The sequence below is a fragment of the Moschus berezovskii genome, chromosome 4, assembly GCF_049115385.1.
Source record: "Moschus berezovskii isolate FMDL1 chromosome 4, NW_MosBer_1.0, whole genome shotgun sequence".
Taxonomy (NCBI): domain Eukaryota; kingdom Metazoa; phylum Chordata; class Mammalia; order Artiodactyla; family Moschidae; genus Moschus; species Moschus berezovskii.
The window spans coordinates 3,490,997-3,517,015 of NC_142463.1; the positions used below are offsets into that span (position 1 = coordinate 3,490,997).

The 26,019-nt window shown below is 49.6% G+C and overlaps 1 protein-coding gene across 5 annotated transcripts in view; it reads right to left on the reverse strand.

The window, feature by feature from the left end:
• Positions 1 to 16,965, reverse strand: part of MLPH (melanophilin) — a 54,254-nt gene extending 37,289 nt beyond the window's left edge. For 2 of the 5 annotated variants that reach the window (XM_055401848.2, XM_055401845.2), the window contains exons 1-2: positions 16,793 to 16,957; positions 9,906 to 10,163 (exon numbers count right to left, since the gene is read on the reverse strand). In XM_055401848.2, the coding sequence (XP_055257823.2) occupies positions 9,906 to 10,015 (110 nt within the window). In that variant the 5' untranslated portion in view covers positions 10,016 to 10,163; positions 16,793 to 16,957. Of the gene's footprint in view, positions 1 to 9,905; positions 10,164 to 16,792 lie in introns of all 5 variants that reach the window. The other 3 variants (XR_008682690.2, XM_055401846.2, XM_055401844.2) reach the window with 3 other exon arrangements.
• Between the last annotated feature and the right edge of the window lie 9,054 nt (positions 16,966 to 26,019).

Sequence of the window (26,019 nt, forward strand, 5' to 3'; positions counted from 1 at the left end):
TGGTTTCCTCCACTGAAGTCTTGAAACCCTCAGAGCCACCTGTGAGTGTTGGAATTAACTTCTTCCACACTCCTGCTAATGTTGATACTTTGACTTCTTCCCATGAATTGGAGATGCTCTTCATAGCCTCTAGAATGATGAATCTCTTCCAAAAGGTTTTCAATTTACTTTTCCCAGATCCATCCAAGGAATCACTATCTATGGCAGCTATAGCCTCATGAAAGGGATTTCTTAAAGAATAAGATTTGAGAGTCATGTGTGGATCACAATAAACTGTGGAACATTCTGAAAGAGATGGGAATCCCAGACCACCTGACCTGCCTCTTGAGAAACCTGTATGCAGGTCAGGAAGCAACAGTTAGAACCAGTCATGGAACAACAGACTGGTTCCAAATAGGAAAAGGTGTACGTCAAGGTTGTATATTGTCACCTTGCTTATTTAACTTATATGCAGAGTACATCATGAGGAACGCTGGGCTGGAAGAAGCACAAGCTGGAATCAAGATTGCTGGGAGAAATATCAATAACCTCAGATATGCAGATGACACTACCCTTATGGCAGAAAGTGAAGAGGAACTCAAAAGCCTCTTGGTGAAAGTGAAAGAGGAGAGTGAAAAGGTTGGCTTGAAGCTCAACATTCAGAAAACAAAGATCATGGCATCTGGTCCCATCACTTCATGGGAAATAGATGGAAAAACAGTGGAAACAGTGTCAGACTTTGTTTTTTTGGGCTCCAAAATCACTGCAGATGCTGATTGCAGCCATGAAATTAAAAGACGCTTGCTCCTTGGAAGGAAAGTTATGACCAACCTTGATAGTATATTAAAAAGCAGAGACATTACTTTGCCAACCAAGGTCCGTCTAGTCAAGGCAATGGTTTTTCCTGTTGTCATGTATGGATGTGAGAGTTGGACTGTGAAGAAAGCTGATCGCCGAAGAATCGATGCTTTTGAACTGTGGTGTTGGAGAAGACTCTTGAGAGTCCCTTATACTGCAAGGAGATCCAACCAGTCCATTCTAAAGGAGATCAATCCTGGGTGTTCATTGGAAGGACTGATGCTAAAGCTGAAACTCCAATACTTTGGCCACCTCATGAGACGAGTTGACTCACTGGAAAAGACTCTGATGCTGGGAAAGGTTGGGGGCGGGAGGAGAAGGGGACGACGGAGAATGAGATGGCTGGATGGCATCACCGATTCTGTGGACATGAGTTTGAGTGAACTCCGGGAGTTGGTGATGGACAGGGAGGCCTGGCGTGCTGTGATTCATGGGGTCGCGGAGAGTCGGACACGACTGAGCGACTGAACTGAACTGAACTGAACTGATTCCTCCTTGAATCATGGACTGCAGGATGGACGTGTGTTACAAAGTATGAAAACTCTATTAATATCACTGTTCATTTCCATAAGAGCTCTTGAGTGATGTTTCCAATTGTCAATGAGTAGTAATACTTTGAAAGGAATCTTTTTCTGGGCAGTGGGTCTCATTAGTGAGCTTAAAATATCCAGTGAACATATTGTAAACAGATGCTCTGTTCATCCAGGCTCTGCTGTTCCCTTCACAGAGCACAGGCAGACTGGATTTGGCACAGTTCTTCAGGGCCTGGGATTTTCACAATGGTAAATGAGCACTGGCTTCAACTCAAAGTCACCAGCTGCTTTAGCCCCTAAACGAGGGTCAGCCTGACCTTTGGCACTTTGAAGCCAGGCATTGACTTCTCTCTGGCTATGAAAGTCCTAGACTGCACCTAAAATCAAGATGTTGGCAAGAGTGTGATCCTTCCTGGAGGCTCTGGAAGGTCTGGTCCCTTGTTTTTTCCAGCTTCTAGAAGGCACCTGCATTCTCTGGCTTGTGGCTCTTCTTCCATCTTCAGAGTCAGCAGTGGTGGGTTGAGTCCTTCTCACAATACGTGACACTTATACGTTGTCCCTTTGCCACATAGCCCAACATACTCATGGACTGGGGGATTAGGAAATGGGCATGTTTTGGGGTTTGTTATTCTGCCAAGATTCAGAGGGGGAAGTGTGTGAGCAGAGATCTTACTCCCAACTGAGAGATTTCAAGTATGAACTTCCTACCCCCTGTCCTTCCTGAGAAAACAACTTGAAGATGCTCCAGAGGACCGAAAATCAAATCTCTAGTATGACCCTTAAGAACGAGTGTGAAGGACCAGTGGGGCACAGAACTGAGGGACAATAGTATTAAAACTATGTCAACCAAATGAAACATAAGTGTCGGGGAGAACTGCTGGAAGAGGACAAGCACCAAGTAGTAAGGATCAAAAGAAAGTACGTGATCTAAGGTCCTGACTATACGAATAAGTGTCAGGAGTTATAACGAGGGAAAGTTGCTAAAGTTCACTGCTTTTTCCAGAAGTCACGTATGGATATGAGAGCTGGACTATAAAGAAGGTTGAGCCCTGAAGAATTGATGCTTTCAAACTGCAGTGCTGGAGAAGACTCTTGAGAGGCCCTTGGACAGCAAGGATATTAAACCAGTTAATCCTAAAGGAAATCTACCCCGAATATTCACTGTAGGACTGATGTTGAAGCTCCACCACTTTGGCCACCCAGTGCGAAGAGCTGACTCATTGGAAAAGACCTTGAAGCTGAGAAAGATTGAAGGCAAAAGGAGAAGGGGCAGCAGAGGACGAGATGTTAGATAGCATCACCGACTCAATGGACATAAATTTGAGCAAACTCCAGGAGATGTGGACGAGGAGCCTGGAGTGCTGCAGTCCATGAGCTTGCAAAGAATCGGAGACGACTTAGGGACTAAATAACAACAACAAAGTTCTTTGAAGTCTTCTGAAGAGAGTGAGCAAATGATGAAAAAAGGGATAAAGAGGAATTACACAGTGATCTATGAACGGCAGACCGCTGAGAGGGAGCCTCACTGAAATCTCGTAAATGATCTCAGACCAAAGCTAATCTCCAGGCTTTGCTGGCAGCTGACTTCCTGGTTCAGCTTCTGTGTTTTCAACCCTGGAGATGTCTGTCAGTGGTGCTAAGTGGCCCAACAAAGGGCGACCTCAAATTCCTTATTATTTATTTATTTTTAAAGCAAGTCATGGTTTGCAAGCCATGTCTCACACCAGGAGATTATTCATGGATAATCTCAGGCATTTGGGTTTGTTTGCAAAGATTACAAATCCACATCACCACCTGTTTGCCTTTCTGGAGACGGTTCACAGCCTAATATTTGACTTGCGGGCTGTGCCCTTGAAAACAGGGTTCTATGTAGGAAAAGTCGGGTCCTCACCCAGCGACAGGGGTCACCCATGCATTCTCCCTAACCCCTTTCCTTTTTAAACATGGGGATTTCTGTGTTTTTCTGATTTGGAAACTTATCATTCTAATTTTAAGACTTTCTTTATAAGTCAAAGATATAACTCAACGCATTGCTGTTAAAACTTTCTTCTAATTTTTAAAAAACATTGTCTTTTTAAACTCAGATGTACAGATTTGGTCAATACTTACCGACATGTTATGCTGGGATTTCTACCTGTCTTGCCACATGTAGGTTTTCTATCTCAAGACGAGGTACATGCTTACCTAGATTTTCTTCCAGTAATTGTCACAGTTTCATGCTTTACATTTTTAACATATCAATTAGAAACTGAACTTAGGTCACACTCCCTCCCCCAGTCTTGCACTTACGGTCAACGGTCCCAACACTCAGCTTTAATTAATCCTTCCCTTTCTCACTGACATGAAACGCTGCCACTGTACTGGAAACTGTTACACATGCTTGGGTGCGTTTTAGAACTTTCATGTTGGTTCACTGATTACTTACAACTGTGAAAGGCCCATGCTATGCTAATTAATGTAGCATTAAACACTTTTTATTATCTCATGGAATAAGGCCCTGCTTATTAGTCTTATTTAAATTGCTGTGTCTTACGTCTTCATTTTTCTATAATATTTTTTCATATTCCCCCAAATGCCTTAACTTTGACACTGATTCCTCAAGAGCCAACATCATTGCAGAATCCTTCCCATATAGAGGATGTGGTGCCGCTCGTTACAATTTACAGTCTTGGTAAGTTGTTTAGTGATGTTTTATACTATTCTTTATATGGCTATTACATATTTCTTTTTTTACTGGAGTATGATTTCTTTACAATGTTCTGTTGGTTTCTGCTGTACAATGAAGTGAATCAGCCATATGTATACATATAGCGCCGCCCTCTTGGACGTCCCACCCATTCCCCCAGCTAGTTATCAAGAACATCGAGTTGAGCTACCTGTGCTATTCAGCAGGATCTCACTAGCTATCTATTTTATACATGGGAGTGTATTTATGTCAAACCTAATCTCCCAATTCACCTCACCTTCCCCTTCCTCCTTAGGTACTTCATATTTTTTTTCATAAATAGGATTTTTCTGCATACATTCTAATTGGTTACCTCTGATGTCTACAAAGGGGACACCGACTTTCTTTTATATTCTCGTGTCTTGTATAGCTAGACTACTAAATTCTCTCATTTGTTACTTTGCAGGTAACTAGCTTAGGTTCTGTCTTCTGCGGTAATAGCTTTGGATTTCCCTGTCCACTGGCATATTACTTATCTTGTTGCCTTCTCTGATTGCATTGGCTAGGAAATGGCAGCCCACTCCAGTGCTCTTGCCTGGAGGATCCCAGGGACAGGGGAGCCTGGTGGGCTGCCGTCTATGGGGTCGCACAGAGTCGGACACGACTGAAGCGACTTAGCAGCAGCACTAATAGAGCATGCCAAACTGGTCATGATAAGAGGTAATGAAAAAATTCTTTTCTTGTTTCTAACATTAATATATCATGATGGCTATTGTTTGAAGCATTTTTTCATCATGTTAAAAAAGTGTCCTTTAATTTCAATTTTCTTACTTAAAAAATCATCAAAAATAGTGTGCTACCGAACATTCTTCCACAGTACTGAGATAAGCATAAGTTTTGTCTCCTTAGCCTGTGATGTCCAATGCAATTTCAGTGATGAAGGAAATGTTCTATATTTGTTGGTCCAGTGTGGCAGCCACTATCCATGTGTGTGGCTATTGAAAACTTGACATATGACTAATGAGACAGAAGAACTGATTTTTAAGTTGTATTCAATTAATTTAAACAGACACACGTGGCTAGTGGCTTCCATTACACCTTTAGGCATATTAAAATGGTGATTTAACTGAGCTGTATTTTTCCTCCTTTATCGTTGTTAATATAGGGTATCAGAGTGAGCCTAATGAACTTTTTTTTTTCTTCCTGGTCTGAAGCCGTTTAAATAGCGTAGGAATTCTTTGTCCTTTGGGTATGTGAAAGATTAAAGATCTGAAGGGGTCCAGATGCTTTCACGGACTTTGAGAAGACATGTCTTAGGCAACTTATTTCTTTAATGCACCAGAAGGAAGAAGAGAAGCCTTCAAAGTAACCACAGAGAAAAGCCAGGAAGGTATGGGAAAAGGAACACCAAGTACAGACACGGGATTGGTGAGGAGGGTGGAGTCCAAGGTCAGGGAAGACTGGGGCTGAGCAGGGGCTTCGATTGGGCCCCGAGGGGTAGCTGCCAAGACAGACCAGTGGAACATGAGGCAGATGGAAGGATGTGTCGTGCTTGGATCATTTGAAATTACGGAAGCAAGATGTGCCAGCATTTAGCAGGGCGTTAGGGCCAAAGGAAAGGCTTTCCGTATTTTTTGTTTGTTCTTGCTTTTGCTTTGTTTGTTTCAATATGGTGCTAGACCCTATTGACATTCCAGGCAGAAGCCAGAGAACAGAAAGGGAGTGACTGAGGCAGCCCCAGGGCCTGGGAGCAGAGGAAAGGCCCAGAGTGCCAGTGAGGACCCACAGCGGGAAGACGGGGTGGCTGTGAACACGGTGAGTGCAGGGACGGGGGAGGCGATGCCTGGGAGCCTGCAGCCTTCTGTGAGGAAGCAGGCGTGCTCTTTCCGAGGCCCAGGCTCTTGGAGGGGAGTGAAGGTTTGACAGCTGCCTAACGATTTCTGTGCGTTTTGGGATTTGGGATCCTTTGGAGTGCAGCCCTGTATCCTGAGGGGAAGTCAAGAATAATGTCATACTCTGTACAGTAAATACCCTACTCCCCAGTCGCTGGTCGCACAAGCCAACTTAAGGGAGAGATTATATCTGCCTAGGGCTAAATCTGAGGCTATACGGCCTCCCCCTGCATCCTTAAATTCACAAAGTAGTCTGCAAGGAAAGCTGTTTGGAAGGTCCACAAGGCCTCTGTCACTCAGGAGCTAGCCTCCCAGGGACATCCTCCTGGTCAGTTTGGAGGGGAGCTGTCCAAGAGGTCTACCAGCAGGCCTGGTGGTCCCTGGAACAAATGTGTTCTATGTGGGACATATCGTTAGGAGACTCACAGCGAACACAGACCAAGATGCTCCAGCCTGTGCCCTTCAACACCAGCTGGCATCGGTCTTCCCCACGGGGCCACAAGTGTCCTCCACAAATGGCAGGAGGTCAGGCCTGGCCGAGGGGTCAGAGGCTTTCATGTCGTGGGGATGGTCTACCGGGCATTGGGCATTAGGGTCAGGGCCAGGGCCAGCTCACTGGTCACTCACTTTGACAGGAGAAGTCCAAGTGCTGGTCCTACCACGTGGGAGAGGGTGCTGGAGCCTTCACCCAGGCCCTGCCCCAGTATCCTTTACAGGGGGATGCTCCCACTTGGGGAGAAAAACTGAACAGCAACCCATCTAACACACACTTCTGTTCACTTTGTAAACATGAAATGAAACACCTTTTTGTTTGATTGTTTCCTAATTGTTATATGTGGTGAATCGTCTCTCAGTAAATCGACCTTGCTGCTGGTGAACGGACCTTGAGTGCACACACTGATGTGTATTCAGGATGGGAAAGTTCTTTCCAAGTAATGAATATGTTTGGTTCTTGTTTTCACAGTTTTTCCCCCTCTATTGACTTTGTTCTCTCAATGACCTTGGTAAGGTTTTGAGCTGGCCCATCCATTTGGCCTCTCTTTAGGAGTGTGTCAAAGACATCAAAACCTCATCTGATCGCTGTACACCTGAAACTAACACAGCCTTGTAAATCAACTACATTTCAATAACAATTAAAAAAACCCCTGCTCATCTGAACACTCCCTGAACTGCTCAGTTTGTTACAGGCACCCACTCAGTGCTCAGCTGAGGGCCAGTGCCTGCATTCAGGCAGTTGTTGATTCAGAGATTAGAGACCCAGGAACTGGGAGCATCCATGAGGACCCCAAGGGACCGTGCAGAACCCCCAGTGTCCTACAGAGACTGGGATATTGTGGTTGCAGGAAATGGATGGTTAACATTGAAATTGGTTAAATGCAGAGATTAACATTGAGATGAGGCCAGGAAGAGGGAGGTTTATGATTTTTAAAATGTCTTCAGTTTCATAACAGACTGCTGGTATTTTAGCCAATGCACTCTGCAGAACCAGTGTCAGTGTCCACACGCCAAACGGTCTTTAGTCTGAGCTGTGCCCTTCCTAAATCTCAGCCCCCCCGAGTGGAACGTGAACCCATGGGCTCTGGCCTCACGGAGCCGCACAACCACATGCCTGGGTCCTGCTCCCGGGGGTCAGGGGGACACTGGGGAAAAAGCTCGTCACAGGCAGAGGCGGCTTCACTGAACTCTTGCTGCACAGATAACCAACACCGAGCAAGAGACAAGCACGTGGGTGTTTCCACGCACGCCCTTCACGCAGCCCCGCGGCTGATCTTTTCCAGGCGCAGCACCAGCGGGCCGGTGTGCACAGGAGGAGCTGACCCAGGAGCACTTCCCGAGCGCCGGGATCCTTGCCCTGGCTCTGGCGTGGATTCTCCCAGCCACCACCTCTCCGCACGCAGACACTCCCAGGGACCACCTCCTGTGCTGTTGTATTTAACAAGCTCACCCCTAATCATCACATGTCTGGCTGAGAAGACAATAAATTCTGAGCAGAAGGCTTTGGGGAGTTTTGAACAAGGACATCACCCTGACCTTAAATGACTGACCAGGGACCTGCCCTGATCCACGGGCCCCCCCCAGGACAGGGGTTGTCACCAGCGAGATCCTTTGGAGACTTCCTTTCTAGCAGTACTGGAGGTTACCAGGGTGTGTCTCCCCTTAGAAACCTGAAATGACTACACGAAATATGGATAATAGGGTGATGGGGGTCAGGAGGGTGCGGTGCTCCCTGTAGGCAAGAAACAGGAATTTCTGCAAAACTACCTGGGTTTTGCCTGGACAGAGGGAGGGGCTGACACCCTCAAAGGTCTCCCTGGAGAACTGGGATCCCCTCCCCGCCGATTGATCTGTGCTTCTATAAAGGCATGGTATGGGAGGGTCTGAGCTGCCATTAAAAATAAGAGTAACAACAGCCGGGCTGCCTGGAGGGGCTGTGATCCCCAGACAGGAAGGACTAGGCGGGCCCTGTCACTAAGAGCGTGTGGCCCTGGCCCTGGGCGCAGCCTCCAGGTTGAGGCATAGACAAGAGACACGAGGCAAGGTGGGCGCCTGCCCCAGTCAGCACCGGGACGATGCCCAAGGCCGGCTCTGGGCCCTGGTCCTGGGGTTGCAGCAACTGATGGGAGTCAGGGCTCCAGAGATCAGTGGGGTGAAAGCTGCTTCATAATTAAAACCCAGGGGGTGATCTGCAGCCCAGGACAGAGCAGAGGGGAGGGGCGCTGCACAGAGAGGCAGCAAGAAGCCTCCTGGTGCTGCCCCAGACCCCTCCCCACCATCACGAGGGGGTGCTGGGCTCCACTGAACTTGTTTCACTGGACAGCTTGTCAACACCTTGACTCCTGAGCTCCAGGCCCAGCAGAGAATTGTGTGCTTGCTTTAGGCTGCGGGGTTTGGCATGATTACAGCAGCCACAGCCTCTGTAGGTGGACACCCCCACAGTCCTGTCTCGCTGGGCTCCTGTCTGGTGTGTGGGGGCCCGCCCTGGCTCGTGTCTAACGGGCCACCCAGTGTCCACAGATCTGTGCCCTGGTTCCACACCTGCTCCGCCCTCAGCTTCCCCAGGTGAGGTGAGGACCCCTCCACACCCACAGTTATTCAGGCCATGACTCTGGAGTCATCCGTGACCCCACAGCCAGCCCTTGCAAACTTGCTGGCTCCCCCTTGACAGCTCATCTGACTGCTTCTCAGTAGCCTGCCGGCTACAGAGCAGAATCTGGGTCTTGTTACTCCCTCGCCTAAAGGCCTGCAGCCATGCAGAGAACAGCCAGTCCACGTCCTGCTGGACCCTCGGGCTCGTGATTGCCTGCACCCCACCCCAGCTCTGACCTCCTCTCTGCCCTCCACCGCCTTTCAGGCCTTTCCCTTGGCCACTTCCCACCTGCCTTGAGTCTTCACTTAACTTCTCCTTTGCAATAGGCCTGCCAACACACAAAATAACCCGAGGCAACAAGGGAGCCCAGGAGACAGCTAAGCCTTGCAGGTCTGGTGGAGGAAGAAGCAAAGCAGGGGAAGAACACATAACACCAAGGGGGCTTTAGCTCAGCCCACGGGAGAGGCCTGCAAGATGGCGCTGGGGCCTCCACAGTGAGGATGGGGTGCCCCCAGCTCTGCTGGGCTGAGGTAACAGCCCGCCTCTGTCCTGGAAGCCCTGGCCCCGGCTCCTGGGTGTTGCAGATCAGCATCAAGACTTGTCCCCTTCATCCCGTTTATTCACGCGAGGCTGTGGTCTTAGCACTAGGAGAGACTGTCACCCTGGCGCTGGATCAAGCTGAAATAAAACTATTCAGGGAACGTCTGACTATCAGGAGGGAAGTCAGAACTCCTTGTTTTAATTAAGGGGGAACTGAGGTCAGAAAGCACGTGACTTTCATCTGGTGTCCTCCACCGAGTGACTGCCGTCTGCCCGCCCAGAGACCCCCGAGGGGCCGGCCCTCCAGAGATACTAGGGCCGGCTGCAAGAGCCCCGCCACACACACTTACTCTAGTCTCTCCTCTTCTTTCCTTCGAAGGTCCAAGTCCCGCTGAACCACCTCCCAGACATGCTTGGCCTCTTCATCCGTGAGCTTGGAAAGATCCAGTGTCTTCCCCATCTCTGCTGCTCGTCGAGGTCACAGCTGGAGTAGCACAGGGCCCCGCGGTCAGCCCAGGAAGCCCGTGTGGGTGCAGCCGACTCACGGAGGAAGAGACAGCGCGGAAAACACCGGTTTCCCCGGAGCTGGAACCTGGGTTCGGTCGTTTCTGGAAACACGCACAGTCAAAATAAGGGAACCCACGTGTACAGTCCCCACAGCTGAGTCAGAATTCAGATGACCCTGTGCCCTTCCTGGACACGGAAGGTCCCCATCCACGCCAAGAGGACACAGGAGGGAAGACCCAGCTGCCGCAAACCGAGAGGCAGAGCTGGAGCCCTTGCTCGCCACTCAGGGTGCGCTCCGTGGACCAGCCACCCCTCCCGGAGCCTGGGAGGAAGGCAGAGTCCCAGGCCCGGGCCCTCCTGATTCAGAATCTGCGTTCTGACAAGGTCCTCGAGGGGTCCTCCACCTGTCCCCCCTGCCCCCAGCAGGCCCACCCCTCGAGCGTGTTTTCACACCTCCTAACAGCTAGCGGAGCATCACTTCCTGCATTGTGCTGACCGCGGCCTCCCCTGGCCCTCGGGAACACATTTTGGTGCCCCCGCCTCTCTGGTCTGCAGCAAGTGGCAGCAGACCCTTGGCCAGAGACCACGATTGCTGCATTCAATCCAGCTCTGTTCTGATGGGATGGGATTGGGGGGCAGATTCTGTTTGGGTGATGGGATCCTGGTGGGAACCGAAAGCTCAGGAATCTCTGTGTGACTTCAGCGAGTCTTCATGAAGGACCGAAATCCGCTTTTCAGGAACATCAGAGAAGGGCCCCAGTCTGCCTGGTCTCACTGGGAAGCCTTAAACACCAACCAAAGACTCAAATCTGCTTCTAAATTCTGAGCAGCATCTCCATTCACTGACGCTGACTTCCTGAAAGTGATCTCTGGGCAAATGCAAACAACACTTGCTCTGTGCTTGAAAGCAAGTTTGCTGTATACAAGAGGTTAATTATGAAAAGTGTCATTTTCTGAGTAACACTCAGATACCACTTAAAATGAAAGTGGCCACAGAGATCCCGTGGCTGTCAAACTATGCCTTAAAACAGGTGAAAAATAATTTCCAATTTTTTTCTTGCACTGACCCTCTCAATATTTCCAAACCCAAGCACTGCGCTGTGAATGTTGTATTAAGAAGATGCCCTGATGGGTCAGAATCATTCAAACTATTTTCTTTACACTTGAACTGAGATTTTTGGATGTGAAAACATTAAACCCAAGCTGATTCTTGATGCTTCCCCAGAGCACATAGTTTCTGTTTTTCTTTTAAAAAAATGGAACAAAAAGTCATTTGATGGATGCCTGGGGTTTATTCATTTTTGCTTTTAACTGTCGTTGAGAAAATTCTATCATAAGAAGAACATTCATTTGAAATTCTATTTTCAGAGCAGATGAAAGCCGTGACTATCAGCTGAGTAGTCAGCATTCTCTCTCCTTTCCAAAAGGAAAAGTCACAATTTCAGACTTCATTTCAAGAAACTTGCGAGGTGTGAGGGAGAAAAATAAAACAAAAAGAAACCAGTATATTTTTCTTGCCATGCAAGCTTAACTATCTTAGAGTGGGTCAGTGACAGATGACCCATGGATGAATGACCCACTAGGGGTCAGAACCCCTGCCTGGAGGCTTCACACCCAGAGGACACACACCCCGCCCCTCTCAAGCCTGTCTCTTCTGTTTGATGCTTCTTTCTAACAAGGATGGCACCTGGCTTCCCGGCTCAGACAGCAAAGTTGATTGCAGCCGGGGGACTGGCGATACTGGACCAGGGAGTCACCTCTGGAGAGGCGGGTACCTGCCAGGGATGGGGTGGGGAAGACACCCAGGCTGGCTGCCCGCTGCCTGGAGTGAGGCCAGGCAGAAGCTGCTGAGACGTGAACAGGGGGAGATGGGCACAGTGCTTCAAGGGAACCAGGGCATCATGACTTAGCACCGACTCGGGGGTTCCGGGGGAGACCCTGAGTTTTTAAGTGAAAGTGTCTGTCTCCAGTCATGTCCGACAGCTTGTGACCGCCCCCACCCACCATGGACTGTAGCCCGCCTCTGTCCATGGGATTCTCCAGGCAAGAATGCTGGAATGTGTAGTCATTCCCCTCTCCAGGGGATCTTCCCGACCCAGTGATCAAACCCAGGTCTCAAACACTGCAGGCAGATTCTTTCCGGTCTAAGCCACCAGGGAAGCTGATGTGCACTCATGATGCTCTGGTTAATGAAGCCAGGAATGAAGTGATACAGAGTTTGAAAAACAAGCATCCCATGTGGCTAACCCAAGAGCGGACTGTCGGTACTTCATGGGATAGACACAATCTGAAAAATTTGACTCTGGTGCCTGTTTTTAGCTCTGGCCCAACTTCTGGGTGAGCAGCAGGTGCTGGGAGAAGAGGGCAGGAGAGTGATTGGAAACTTCAGACTCGCCCTGTTCATCGGACACTTATGCCATGAAGCCGGGAGGTGATGCTTCCCAGGGAAGCAGGTTCCCAGGGCAACCAGGGGTCAGCAGCCTGTGGTCCCTGACACGGGGCTTTATTACGGTGACCAACCTTCCCATTCAGTGAGCCGATGAAGTGCAGAGCCTTAAAGCTTTTAATTATTTTTGTTAGTTTATTTTGTTGTTGTTGGTGGTGGTGGTGATGGTGGGTGGGCGGAGGTGGTAGTTTAAAGCTTTTTTTTAATTTCCATCTTGGACCCAGTTGGTTCTAGCTAGTTTTTTTTTTTTTTTAACTTTTAATTTTTCATTAGGGTGTAGCCAATTAACCAACAGTGTGATAGTCTCAGGTGAACAGCCGAGACTCAGCCACACATATACATGTATCCCTTCTCCCCCAGACTCCTCTCCCATCCAGGCTGCCACGTAACACTGAGCAGAGTTCCCTGTGCTATACAGTAGGTCCTTGTTGGTGATCCATTTAAAATACAGCAGTGTGTTCATGTCCATCCCAAATTCCCTATCCATCCCTTCCTCCTATCTTTCCCAAGGCAATGGTAAGTTCGTTCTCTTTGAGTCTGCTTCTGTTTTGTAAGTTCATTTGTATAATTTCTTTTTAGATTCCACATATAAGGGATGTCAGACCATATTTCTCCTTCTCTGACAGACTTCGCTCAGTATGACAATCTCTATGTCCATCCATGTTGCTGGAAATGGCATTTCCATTTTAATGGCAGAGTAATATTCCATTACTTAACCAACAAAGGTCTGTCTAGTCAGACTTATGGTTTTTCCAGTACTCATGTATGGATGTGAGAATTGGACCATAAAGAAAGCTGAGCACTGAAGAACTGATGCTTTTGAACTGTGGTGTTGGAGAAGACTCTTGAGAGCCCCTTGGACTGCAAGGAGATCCAACCAGTCCATCCTAAATGAAATCATCCCTGAATATTCACTGGAAGGATGGATGCTAAAGCTGAAACTCCAGTGCTTTGGCCACCTGATGTGAAGAACCGACTCACTGGCAAAGACCCTGATGCTAGGAAAGAATGAAGGCGGGAGGAGAAGGGGACAATAGAGGATGAGATGGTTGGATGGCATCACCGACTCAATGGACATGAGTTTGAGCAAGCTCCAGGAGTTGGTGATGGACAGGGAAGCCTGGCGTGGCACAGTCCATGGGGTCGCAAAGAGTCGGACACGACTGAGTGACTGAACTGAACTGAATATTCCATCGTATACATGTACACATTTTCTTTATCCATTTCTCTGTTGATGGGCATTTAGGTTGTTAAAACTTTTTAAAAACTATCTTTATAAAAGAACCTTAAACTGAATGGAGAATATGCTTGATTTCAGCAACCAAAGGGCATAAACCGAAAGACACTGGCAATTGGGACATGAGCTGTTAGCACCCTTCTGGCTTGTGTCGGGCTGCTACATTGATGTGGGCACTTGGGATGTGGTAGAAGGTCCTGCCTGTCAGGTACGGCCACATGTAAGGACCCTGGATTCATGGAGGGGACAGCCTTTCAGCCATGGTCATCTCTCCCACCACTCCCCACTTTGCTCACCAAGATCCTGGTCTCCACCAGGTATCCCTCCAACCACCACAGTCAGGGGGGAACATGGGAGCAGAGCCTGCCCTGGGTCTGCTTAAATGCCCTACAAACATGGGTCATTCCTGACCCACAGAGCGGACAGGGTTCTGACCTGCCCTGGCCCGGGGGAACCTCCCAGGCTGCTGGGGAGGGTGGACGCCCCAGGCTCTATCTGCTCCTGGTTCCACTTGGGTGTAGATAATGCCTAGTCATGAGCTTTCTGAACAAAACACTTTCAATTTGTGCCTGGTCCAGGGCTCAGATTTAATCACATTGTTAATCTTTGAGACTGTTAGCCCTCCCCAGTCATTTATAAGTTATAATGGAGAAAAGACAACGTTACATGGAAGTTAGTGAGTTGGAAAGAGACAGTGGAACTGGTTTTACGAAGTGGATAGCCTGAACCCAGATCACTGCATTTCAGCAGTGGCTCATCTGTATCTGTTAAAGATTTGAGTTCATATTTTGACCCCATTAAGGGGAAATATGGGTGGGGGTTCTTCCTACACACAACTTGGGCTGGAGGGGCCCCCTGAACCTGGGAACAAAGGCAAGAATGAGTCGTCACCGCCTGAGCTGATAAACTTTCCAGCAAGCCCAAGTTCCTCTTCAATGCCCTACTAACAATGGCAGGAATGCATTCTGACTCAGAACCGATAAAGGTACAGTCACATTCAGGGGGAAGGCCCAGGTGCCAGCTGGGGGCAGAGGGGCTGTGCATTAATCCTTTGTGGCTGTTCCCCAAGTGCTGCCCTCAGAGCGGGGCTGTGTGGTTCCTTTTGCAGGCAGGGCTGGCTTCCCATTCACGCAACCCACCCCGCAACCTTCCTCAGCTGCAGCATGAGCACATTTCCACCCCTGAGGCACCCCACCCCTGCAGGTGCTCTGAAATCACCCCAGCAGCTCGGACCCTGCCGCTTGCCTCCCTCCTGCTCCATCTCTCCGCTCTCTCAGCTACCTGGGGGGCTGCTGGAAACCTTGTTTCTACACAGACATCCTTCCACTCTTGCAGGAAATCTTCGGCTACAGACTCGAGAGCAAGGACGGGACCCCAGGTGATGTTGCAGGACAAGGATGCCCTGAGGGTCAGGGGCTGGGCTCCAATCCCAGTTCAGGCACCAGCCAGCCCCCATGACTGGGGACCAGTCCCCTTCCTCTGTGTGTCTCAGCGTTTGCAGCTGAGCCATGACTTCTCAGGCTCTCCCCAGTCTTGGGTGATGCCAGGATGTCGGAATTAGAGGGAGAGGTCATAGGGTGGGTGCAGGGGAGGGGGCCTCATCCTCCAGAGGTTGCTTCTGCAAAGAATGAGACAGGCAGCTCCCGAAAGCTGACCTGATGGCAGGGGCGGGGGCCCCCATGAGCCATCACCATGCTGCCATCCGAGGGCACCGAAGCCTCCCTTCTGAGTAGCCTGCGGGGCTTTGGCTCCTCTTCACCAACCCCCAAGCCTCCCCCTGAGCTGGCCTTAACATTTCAGTCACTAATGCCTTAATCAAGAAGGCCCGTTGCCTGCTAGTCTGTGTGCTTGGACCAGTCCTCACTCACTCCTGTGGGCACCGACCACTGTGTCCAGAGTTCGGACGTAGGGGGAGAGCAGGGACCTGTGATTGGTGCTTGGATTGTAAGGCATGAGGCCCTGGAGATCCAGGTATGGGGCTTTTGCCCAAGAAAGCTGGGTCTTGTTGAGGTCTAGTGGAGTGGCCGACAGAGGGCTAGATGGTAAAAGATGGATGTGAGTGGCTGAACCCAGGTGCCAACGTCACTGCTCCACCGCCATGGTCTTTAAGCCTGACTGTCCCTCTGGGCTTCATGGCGATGGGCATTGCTGCCTTCGCACCCAGTGGGCCAGTGGGGGCCTCGCCACCCCCTTTATCCCTCCAGCCTCTCAGAAAGAAATATGTAACCAAGACGAAAAAAAATCAAAACATAAAAATGTAAAGGTCCCGGCCCAACTGAAAATGGAGTGCGGTTCTTCCCAATGGGTGGTTAAGGTGAGTGGGACCCAGGTGTCTGAGCTTGGGAGACCGGGGGGCCTTTGTAAGCAGGTCTGGCTCAGGCTTCCCAGGCGGTGCTCGCATAAAGAGGAGCCACCAGAGAGAAATGTTCACTCCCTGGTGGGTCGAGAAGGTGCCCTGGAGGAGGGCACAGCAACCCTCTCCAGTATTCCTGCCTAGAGTCCCCCATGGGCAGAGGAGCCTGGCGGGCCACAGTCGATGCCCTACTCACTTTCCGCTGGGGCAGGGGCCTGGGGCCAGTGGCCACTACCTGACTTCCTTCACCTGCAGACCCGGCCCGGCGCTGTGGGCTGGTCTGGGGGCCTGTCAGCAAACAAAATTCCAATACAAGTGGGGCTTTCAGGGGCCCCAAATCCAGGACACCTCCTCCCAGGCCAGGACGCCCCAGGGCTCTCTCTCTGGCAGGAGTTGCTCCAAACAGCCTCTGCCCGAGTGACCCGCCCCGCTTAGCCTCCTCCGAGGGTCAGGCTCAGCCCCGCCTGCAGGGCCATCCCCACCGGTTTGCCCAAAATGGGCTCCCAGGGACCCCGACCTCCGGTTAGGCTCTCCAGGTGAAGCCCGGCTTTTGGGGTTCGGTGGGGGGCTGGGGGCGTCCCCCTCATCAGTCGGAGGGACCGAGGCCTGGGGGGCTGCTGGGGCGTTTTCACACCGGCGGGGCTGCAGCGGGCACCGCGGACCCGCCCACCGCCCCGGTTCTCCCTGAACTCACCGGCTCCGTTCCCAGGGGTGTCGGCCCTGGCCGCCGGGACCCCGGGGTTGCCGGCTCCGGTCCTGCAGGGAGAGCGAGGCGACGGGCCGGGCGTCGGGGCTCGGGGCTCTGAGGCCAGGCGGGCCGCTCGGGCCGGACAGGGCGCAGCGCGGCGGGAGGGCGCGGGCCGGGCGCCCGGGGATCACGAGGGCCGCGCCCGCCCCGCCCAGCTCCGGGAGCGCCGGGCACCTCCGGGTGCGGGCGGCGGGCGGGGCGGGCAGGGCCGGGCCGCGCCGGGGAGTCGGGCGGGCAGCGCGGCCGCCGCGGGGCGCCCTCGGCGCGGAGGGACCTGGGGGCCTTTCGCGCCCTCGGGCCGCACGCTTTCTGACCTAATTCCCGTCCCAGCTCTGCAGTTTTCACTCCGCTTTACCGAAGGGACACGGAGGCGCAGGAAGGCGCCTTCCCCGAAGCCGCCGACTAACGCGCGGGAACGCCGGCGGTAAGGGGGCCTTTGGAGCGAGAAGCCCCAGCTCCAGGATCGCCGCCGCGGGGAGGGTCCCGAGACCTCGCCCGTCAGGAAAAGCCGGCGGAGTCAGCATCCGCGCGCAGACGGGGCGGGAACAGACCGGAGGGTGCCCTCGGGGCTCGAGGGGAGGGCCGCCGCCGGGGAACCTCCTCCGAGCGCCTGCCACCGCTTCCCTTTCCAGGAGCTCAGTTCAGTCGCTCAGTCGTGTCCGACTCTGAGACCCCGTGGACTGCAGCACGCCAGGCCTCCCTGTCCATCACCAGCTCCCGGAGTTTGCTCAAACTCATGTCCACAGAGTCGGTGATGCCATCCTGCCATCTCATCCTCTGTCGTCCCTTGCTTCTCCCGCCTTCAATCCTTCCCAGCCTCAGGGTCTTTCCCAATGAGTCGGTTCTTCTCCTCAGGTGTATCAGGAGCACCTCAAATACACAGGGCCCCAAGCACCGCCAGGAGCTCCAGCCCACCGCGCCTGCATGTCCTTCCCAAATCCCCTGGACATTAAGGGCATCTTCCCTCTCCCTTCTGGACTTGGGTGCATCAGAGCCACGCTTGCCTTCTCCCTCTCACTTACCTAACGAAGATCAAATAAGAAGTACATTCTTGCTCCCAGGAACTACTTTTGAAACTTTCCTTATCTGTAAAATGGGGATACGAACATAAAGAAATGCATAAATGATCAGGGTTATTAGGTGAACGGATACTAATATCTCCATTTTACAGAAGAGGAAATTAAACCTTACAGGATTATTGTGACCTCACATCGGATAATTTGTAAGGCGTTTTCAAAAGCCACAAAATTCTGCTCTGGTTAGAGTGTTGACTGTCTGCTGTGCAAAGCACTGTAAGTGCATTTGGGTATTTCAGGCCCCCGGGGTGGTAGCAGCTCTGGCCAAACACCATCCACTGTGTGTGCGAACCCAGAAGTAGGGACCACTTACACTTAACCCAGAGTTTCCAGAAACCCTATGAACAATTCTTATGTTTTTCATTTCCTTACCATAAACTTTACAGTTGCTTAAAAAATTAACAGATCTCTTAAAAGTTGCTATCAGAACCGTAAATTGCTTAAGGAAAAAGTTAAAAAAGATTTTTAAATCTTTCAGCTATTTTTTTTTTTAATTGAAGTATAGTGGATTTACAACATTGTGTTAATTTCAGGTGTTAGTTTCACAGCAGTGATTGACAAATGCTTTTCAGATTCCCTTTGCATTATAGATTATTGCAAGATTTTGAATACGTTCCACACACTATACAGTAGGTCCTTATTTATTATTTCATATATAGTAGTGTGTATCTGCTGGATCATGGAGAAAGGAAGAGAGTTCCAGAAAAACATCTGTTTCTGCTTCATTGACTATGCCAAAGCCTTTGACTGTGTGGATCACAATAAAATGGAAAATCCTGAAAGAGATGGGAATACCAGACCACCTGACCTGCCTCTTGAAAAACCTGTATGCGGGTCAGGAAGCAACAGTTAGAACTGGGCATGGAACAACAGACTGGTTCCAAATAGGAAAAGGAGTACGTCAAGGTTGTATATTGTCACCCTGCTTATTTAACTTGTATGCAGAGTACATCATGAGGAACGCTGGGCTGGAAGAAGCAGAAGCTGGAATCAAGATTGCCGGGAGAAATATCAATAACCTCAGATATGCAGATGACACCACCCTTATGGCAGAAAGTGAGGAGGAGCTCAAAAGCCTCCTGATGAAAGTGAAAGAGGAGAGTGAAAAGGTTGGCTTGAAGCTCAACATTCAGAAAACGAAGATCATGGCATCTGGTCCCATCACTTCATGGGAAATAGATGGGGAAACAGTGTCAGACTTTATTTTTTGGGGCTTCAAAATCACTGCAGATGCTGATTGCAGCCATGAAATTAAAAGATGCTTGCTCCTTGGAAGGAAAGTTATGACCAACCTAGACAGCATATTGAAAAGCAGAGACATTACTTTGCCAACCAAGGTCCATCTAGTCAAGGCTATGGTTTTTCCCATGGTCATGTATGGATGTGAGAGTTGGACTGTGAAGAAAGCTGATCGCCGAAGAATTGATGCTTTTGAACTGTGGTGCTGGAGAAGACTCTTGAGAGTCCCTTGGACTGCAAGGAGATCCAACCAGTCCATTCTAAAGGAGATCGATCCTGGGTGTTCATTGGAAGGACTGATGCTAAAGCTGAAACTGCAATACTTTGGCCACCTCATGCGACGAGTTGACTCACTGGAAAAGACTCTGATGCTGGGAGGGATTGGGGGCGAGAGGAGAAGGGGACGACAGAGAATGAGATGGCTGGATGGCATCACTGACTCGATGGACATGAGTTTGAGTGAACTCCGGGAGTTGGTGATGGACAGGGAGGCCTGGTGTGCTGCGATTCATGGGGTCGCAGTCAGACACGACTGAGTGACTGAACTGAACTGAACTGAGTGTGTATATATTAATCCCAAACTTCTGATTTACCTCTCTTCCTCTCCTCTTCGGGAACCATAAGTTTGTTTTCTATGTCTATGAGTCTGTTTCTGTTTTATAAAAATAAGTTGATTTATATCCTCCTTTTAGAGTCCACATATACGTGATGTCCTATGATGTTTGTCTCTCTCTGTCTGATTTACTTCATTTGGTATGATAATCTCTAGGTCCGTTCACGTTGCTGCGCATGGCAATATTTCCTTCTGTTTTATGGCTGAGTAATATTCTGTTGCATGTAATACCACTTCTTGTTTTTGTAAATTTATTTCTTTTAATTGGAGGCTAATTACTTTACAATATTGTGGTGTTTTTTTGCCATACACTGACATGAATCAGCCATGGGTGTACATGTGTTCCCCATCCTGAACCCCCCTTCCACCTCCCTCCCCGTCCCATCCCTCAGGGTCATCCCAGTGCACCAGCCCTGAGCTCCCTGTCTCATGCATCGAACCCGGACTGGCAATCTGTTTCACATATGGTAATATACATGTTTCAATGCCATTCTCCCAAATCATCCCACCCTCGCCTTCTCCCACAGAGTCCAAAGGTCTGTTCTTTACACCTGTGTCTCTTTTGCTGTCTCACATATAGGGTCATCGTTACCATCTTTCTAAATTCCATATATATGCATTAATATACTGTATTGGTGTTTTCTTTCTGACTTACTTCACTCTGTACAATAGGCTCCAGCTTCATTCACCTCACCAGAACTGATTCAAATGCATTATTTTTAATAGCTGAGGAATACTCCATTGTGTATATGTACCACAGCTTTCTTATCCATTCATCTGCTAATGGACATCTAGGTTGCTTCCATGTCCTGGCTATTGTAAACAGGGCTGTGATGAACATTGGGGTACATATGTCTGTTTCAATTCTGGTTTCCTCGGGGTATTTGCCTAGCAGTGGGACCACTGGGTTGTATGGAAGCTCTATTTCCAGTTTTTTAAGGCACCTCCACACTGTTCTCCATAGTGGCTGTACTAGTTTGCGTTCCCACCAACAGTGTAAAAGGGTCCCTTTTCTGTGAACCCATTTATTGCTTGTAGACTTTTGAATACCACTTCTCCATTGATCTGTTGACAGACACGTTGATTCCAAGTCTTTGCTTTTGTGAACTCTCCTACTTTGAACACTGGGGCACACGTATCTCTTTGAATTAGAATTTTCATCTTTTCCAGATATACGCCCAATGGTGGGATTGCTGGGTCAGGTGGTAGCTCTGTTTTTACTTTTAAAAGTAACCTCCATACTCTTCTCCATAGTCTTTAAATGCTTTTTATGTTTTTGTGCTTATTTGTTTAAATTAGTGGGTTTTTTAAGATGCGCAAAGCTGACATGTGGTGGTGAATGACAAGGATGTACGGTAAAGAATATGAACAGCATCAAATGCAAAGTCAGGCGCAACCTTGTCCCTCCCCAGCCCCTTTCCCCAGAGCAGTCCTTAGCACCGGTGTCTGTGCGCGCACCCCAGTTACTGTGTGCGGTTGAGCGTGTGGGCTCTGGGACCGGCTGCAGGAGCTGGGCCCCAGCTGAGTACATCATCGCTCCCTAACCTCCCCCAGGCTCAGTTCTCCCTTCTTCACAGCAGGGAACAGCAAGAGGATCTACACAGCAGGCTTGTTCTGAATCACTATATACAGAGTGCTCGGATTAGACCTGCCACGAGGTGAATGCTTGGTGAATATTAACCACTATTTGGAAAAGACCCTGATGCTGGGCAAGATTGAGGGCAGGAGGGGAACGGGACAACAGAGGATGAGATGGTTGGATGGCAACACCGATTCAACAGACATGAATTTGAGAAAACTCCAGGAGAGGAGATAGTGAAGGACAGGGAAGGCTGGCGTGCCACAGTCCATGGGGTTGCAAAGAGTCAGACATGACTTAGCGACTGAACGACAATTAGTATAGACCCGATTCATTCTTTTTAATGGTCACAGGGTATCCACTGCCATGAGTTTATGGTCATTATTTTAGTACTGTCCTATTGATGGACTGTTAACTTTGGGTTTTTTGCTATTCAAACTATTTCTGCCATAAATATATTACAGATAGTGCTTAATATTATTGGCATATACATGTTTAAAGTGATATATGTGTGTGTGTTAGTCACTCAGTCGTGTCCAACTCTTTGAGACCCCGTGGACTGTAGCCCACCAGGCTCCTTTGTCCATTGGATTCTCCAGGCAAGAATATTGGAGTGGGTTGCCATTTACTTTTCCAAAAAGGCTGATGAAAGTGTATAAAATCAGAATGATAACTGTACTTAGCAGCACAATTGCAATAAAGCATCACTGAGATCTGAGGAAGTGTTATCTTCTTAGGAGTTCCTGCTTTCGACTGAGTTAGCTTGAGACAGTGAATCACCCCAGTGTCCTAAATCCATCAGCAGGAACACAGATGCTCTATTTGTCATAAATATCTATTAAATCTTTTGAACTGTCAGCTAGCCATGCCAAATTAATAAGAATCTTGTGATATATAAGTGATATAGAAATATAATTATACACACATATGTATCATTCTACACAGAAATGAAAACAATTATATCTATCCAACAAAGCCCTAAAAGTGAATTGCTGAGTCAAAGGACGTATGCAATTTGTAAGAGAAAATTCTAGACTAGAATTTAAAAAGTTCAAGTTGAAACAACCTAAAAATAACAAAAATGTACAAGTATCACACAAATGACTCCTCCCTCCAGTGCGTAAGTTGCTGACCTGATGCTTCAGTGTGCATTGTACAAACAAAGTCAATCGACAAAATTCCAACCCACCCCTCCAGCTCAGTGAATTATGTTGCTTTGTATAATCGTGAGAACCCGTTCCACTTTTGTCATTTGTCTCAATGATATCCTTTATTTTGAAGGATTCAGTTCCGAATATCTGGATTTCTTATTTAGCTCTTCAAGGGGAAAGGGAGGGGACAGAGAACAGAGGAGTGGCGAGATAAGCCTGGTGGCCGCGGACTAGGGTCTTGGGGTGGGCTGCTTCTCCTCCTAGTATTCTTGCTGCGCCCTTATCTTTGGGGCCCTGGCCGCCTCCTCCACTTCCGAGCTTCTCAGGGGCCCCAGTGGGGCTGGTGGTACTCTCTGGCTCCCTAATTTTTCCCTCTGCCCTTGTATCTGTCCTTCCTGGCTCACTTGCTTGGAGCTGGCTTTCTTTTTCTAGACTATGTGGTCCGGTCCTGTCTCTTAGAGAAAACTGATGCTCGGAGAGGAGTGGCATACAGCCAAGGTCATACAGTGAGTTAGGGAGGCTCGCCTGAAGCCATCGCAGACCCTCAAGAAGTCGGCCTGGTGAGTGGACACCAGAGGGCAGTAGAGGGCCCTCCCCACCTCCTGGTCTCAAAGTGGCTGTCTGCAGACACCGGCTGCTCTGAGATTCGAAGCGGACAGGACAAGCAAGGCGGGGTGGCTGTCTCATCCATGCCATCAGGAAGATCAGCATGGGGGGTGGGTCCCGGGGGAAGGCCCTTTATATTGCTGTCTCCGGGGGAGGCTGGGCAGCAAGTCCCTTTGAGGGCTGGGCTGGGACTCTCCTCATCTCTGGTGGTGAAGAGGGGACCCCGGGGAGAGGGGGAGCATCCTACAGTGTTTGGAAGTGCCAGCTTCCCCTGAGAAGGCAGGTGCAGGGTTCGTGCTGAAAGCCCTGCGGTCCCTGTCCACCGCCTTCCCTGGGTCCTCTTCAGCTGCACCAGCAGGCTGTTCAATCCAGCCTGCCTTCTCCCCTGTCTGAATCTGCTGGGCCCCCTGAGACATCTGGATTTTTGAGATGAATACCCAGAAAGTTGAACACGTGTGGCATATCACCCCCAATCCCAGTCATGTTCTGTAAACTATAAGTGAAGTTGCTCAGTCGTGTTAAACTCTTTGCGACCCCATGGACAATAGCCTACTAGGCTCCTCCGTCCTTGGGATTTTCCAGGCAAGAGTACTGGAGTGGGTTGCCATTTCCTTCTCCAGGGGATCTTCCCGACCCAGGGATAGAACCCAGGTATCCCTCATTGCAGGCAGATGTTTTTCCATCTGAGCCACTAGGGAAGCCACTCTGTAAACTATAATTTAAAAGAAAATACATTTTAATGGTACAGTTAGTTGCTCAGTCATGTCCGACTCTTTGTGGCCCCATGGAATGCAGCACGCCAGGCTTCCCTGTCCTTCACCAAACTCCTGGAGCTTGCTCAAACTCAGGTCCGTCGAGTTGGTAATGCCATCCAACCATCTCATCCTCTGTCGTCCCCTTCTCTTCCAGCCTTCAATCTTTCCCAGCATCAAGGTCTTTTCCAATGAGTCAGTTCTTCACATCAGGTGGCCCAAGTATTGGAGTTTCAGCTTCAGCATAAGTCTTTCCAATGAATATTCAGGATTGATTTCCTTTAGGATGGACTGGTTTGATCTCCTTGCTGTCCAAGGGACTCTCAAGAGTCTTTCCAACACCACAGTTCAAAAGCATCAATTCTTCACTGCTCAGCTTTAAATGGTGCAAGTGAACTTATTTGCAAAACAGAAAAAGTCACAGATGTAGAAAACAAACTTATGGTTACCAGGGGAGAAAGCAGGGAGGGGAAGGGATAAATTGGGAGACTGAGATCAACACATATAGGATACTATATATAATATAGGTGACTAATAAGGACCTTCTGTACAGCACAGGGAACTCTGTTCAATACTCTGTAATGACCTATGTGGGAAAAGAATCTAAAAAGGACTGGCTGTGTGTACACGTTTAACTCATTCACTTGCTGCACACTGGAGACTAACACAAGCTTGTAAATCAACTACACACCAGTAAAAACTTTTAGAGAAGAAAATGCATTTACATCAGATACTGAATGATTTGCTTTCTTTTATAAGCCTGAAAAACTGAGGCGAGTCCTGCTTTGGAAAGCGTTTCCCTGGCCTCGTGCTTGTTCTCCTGGGCGGGGAACCTGGGGGCCTTGGAGGAGGTGTCGCCTGATCCGCTTCCCGCCAGCTCTTCAGCGCACAGGCCCCGTGACTGCCCTCCCCTGGGTGCAGTGCACACAGTGACCCTGAGGTCTGTGTCTCGGGTCAGAACCACCCCAGGGAAGCACCCGGCTGCTCCCCGCCCCCACCCTCCTTCCCTCTAGCTCTGGGCTCCAGTCCTTTTTGAAATGGTGTCCCTGCCCCACTTGCTTGCTTGTGTAAGCCCCACTCCAATAGGGTCTCAGCTCAGCCGTCCTTCCCTCAGAAAAGCATTTCCTGACAGTCCAACCCTCCCCACTGTGAGACTCCCCGTTCCCCCCGCCCCCCAATGCATTCTTGCAGAACCAGACTCCTGGTTTACCCACCACATTTGTGAGATGGTCTGGTAACATCTTTGCTCCCCTGCTCTAAGCTCTGGGAGCTCCAGGTCTGGGATGTTCACTTTCTGTAACTGAGGCCGCACATGGAGCTACTTCTTTTTCAGAAGTCTGTGTGGTTCAATCCTGTCTCTTATAGATGAGTTACACCCAAGGTCACACAGCTCTGGGAGTCTCAGGACTGTGGGATATTCTTGCTGCCAGTACACGGTGCTTGGCACATGGTTGGCCTTTGAGAACTCCTTGTTGAATAAATGCTGCTTGATAATCATAATTGCATATCTTGAGGATGCTCTTGATTTTAACTTGACTGATGAGCATTTTCCAAACAGAGTCCTATCCCCACTGCCCTGGTGGACTGAGCTCACAGCATCTTCCCAGGGAGAAGGGTCCGTTGGGAAGAGGGATGGTGGGAAGGCGGGTGGCCGGGATGGAAGAGGGAGACCTTCTGGGGCTGTCATTCCCCTCCTTCTCTCACCCTCCATGGCCCTTGCCATGTTTTGAGACACCAGCCCCCCAACTCAGCTCAGCCTCTCCTGTGTCTTGGTCTGAGATCCTCCTTACATTTTCTCCCTGGAAGGATGTGTTGGAGGGTGCAAATAGCCCCTGTCTACTCAAACCTGCAGGGGATTCATTCGGCTGTTTCTACCCCATGTACAAGTGCTTGTTTTGTCAAGTTGCTTTCCTCTCATCTGAACACATGAGGGACTGATTTTGGTAAGTGCCGAGAAGGAGCTCTAATTAGCCAGACAAGCCAGCCAAGAAGAGGGGGAAATCTCCTGAGGAATGAAACCCTTGACTCTGAAGCCGTCAGACCACGCAGGATTTTGGGGTTTTGAAAGCGTCAGGTCATGCGAGGCTGGTGGGCCCTTGCCTTTCCCTAAAATAGCTGAACTAGGAGCTTTCACTGTAAAGGATTCAGGAACTGAGC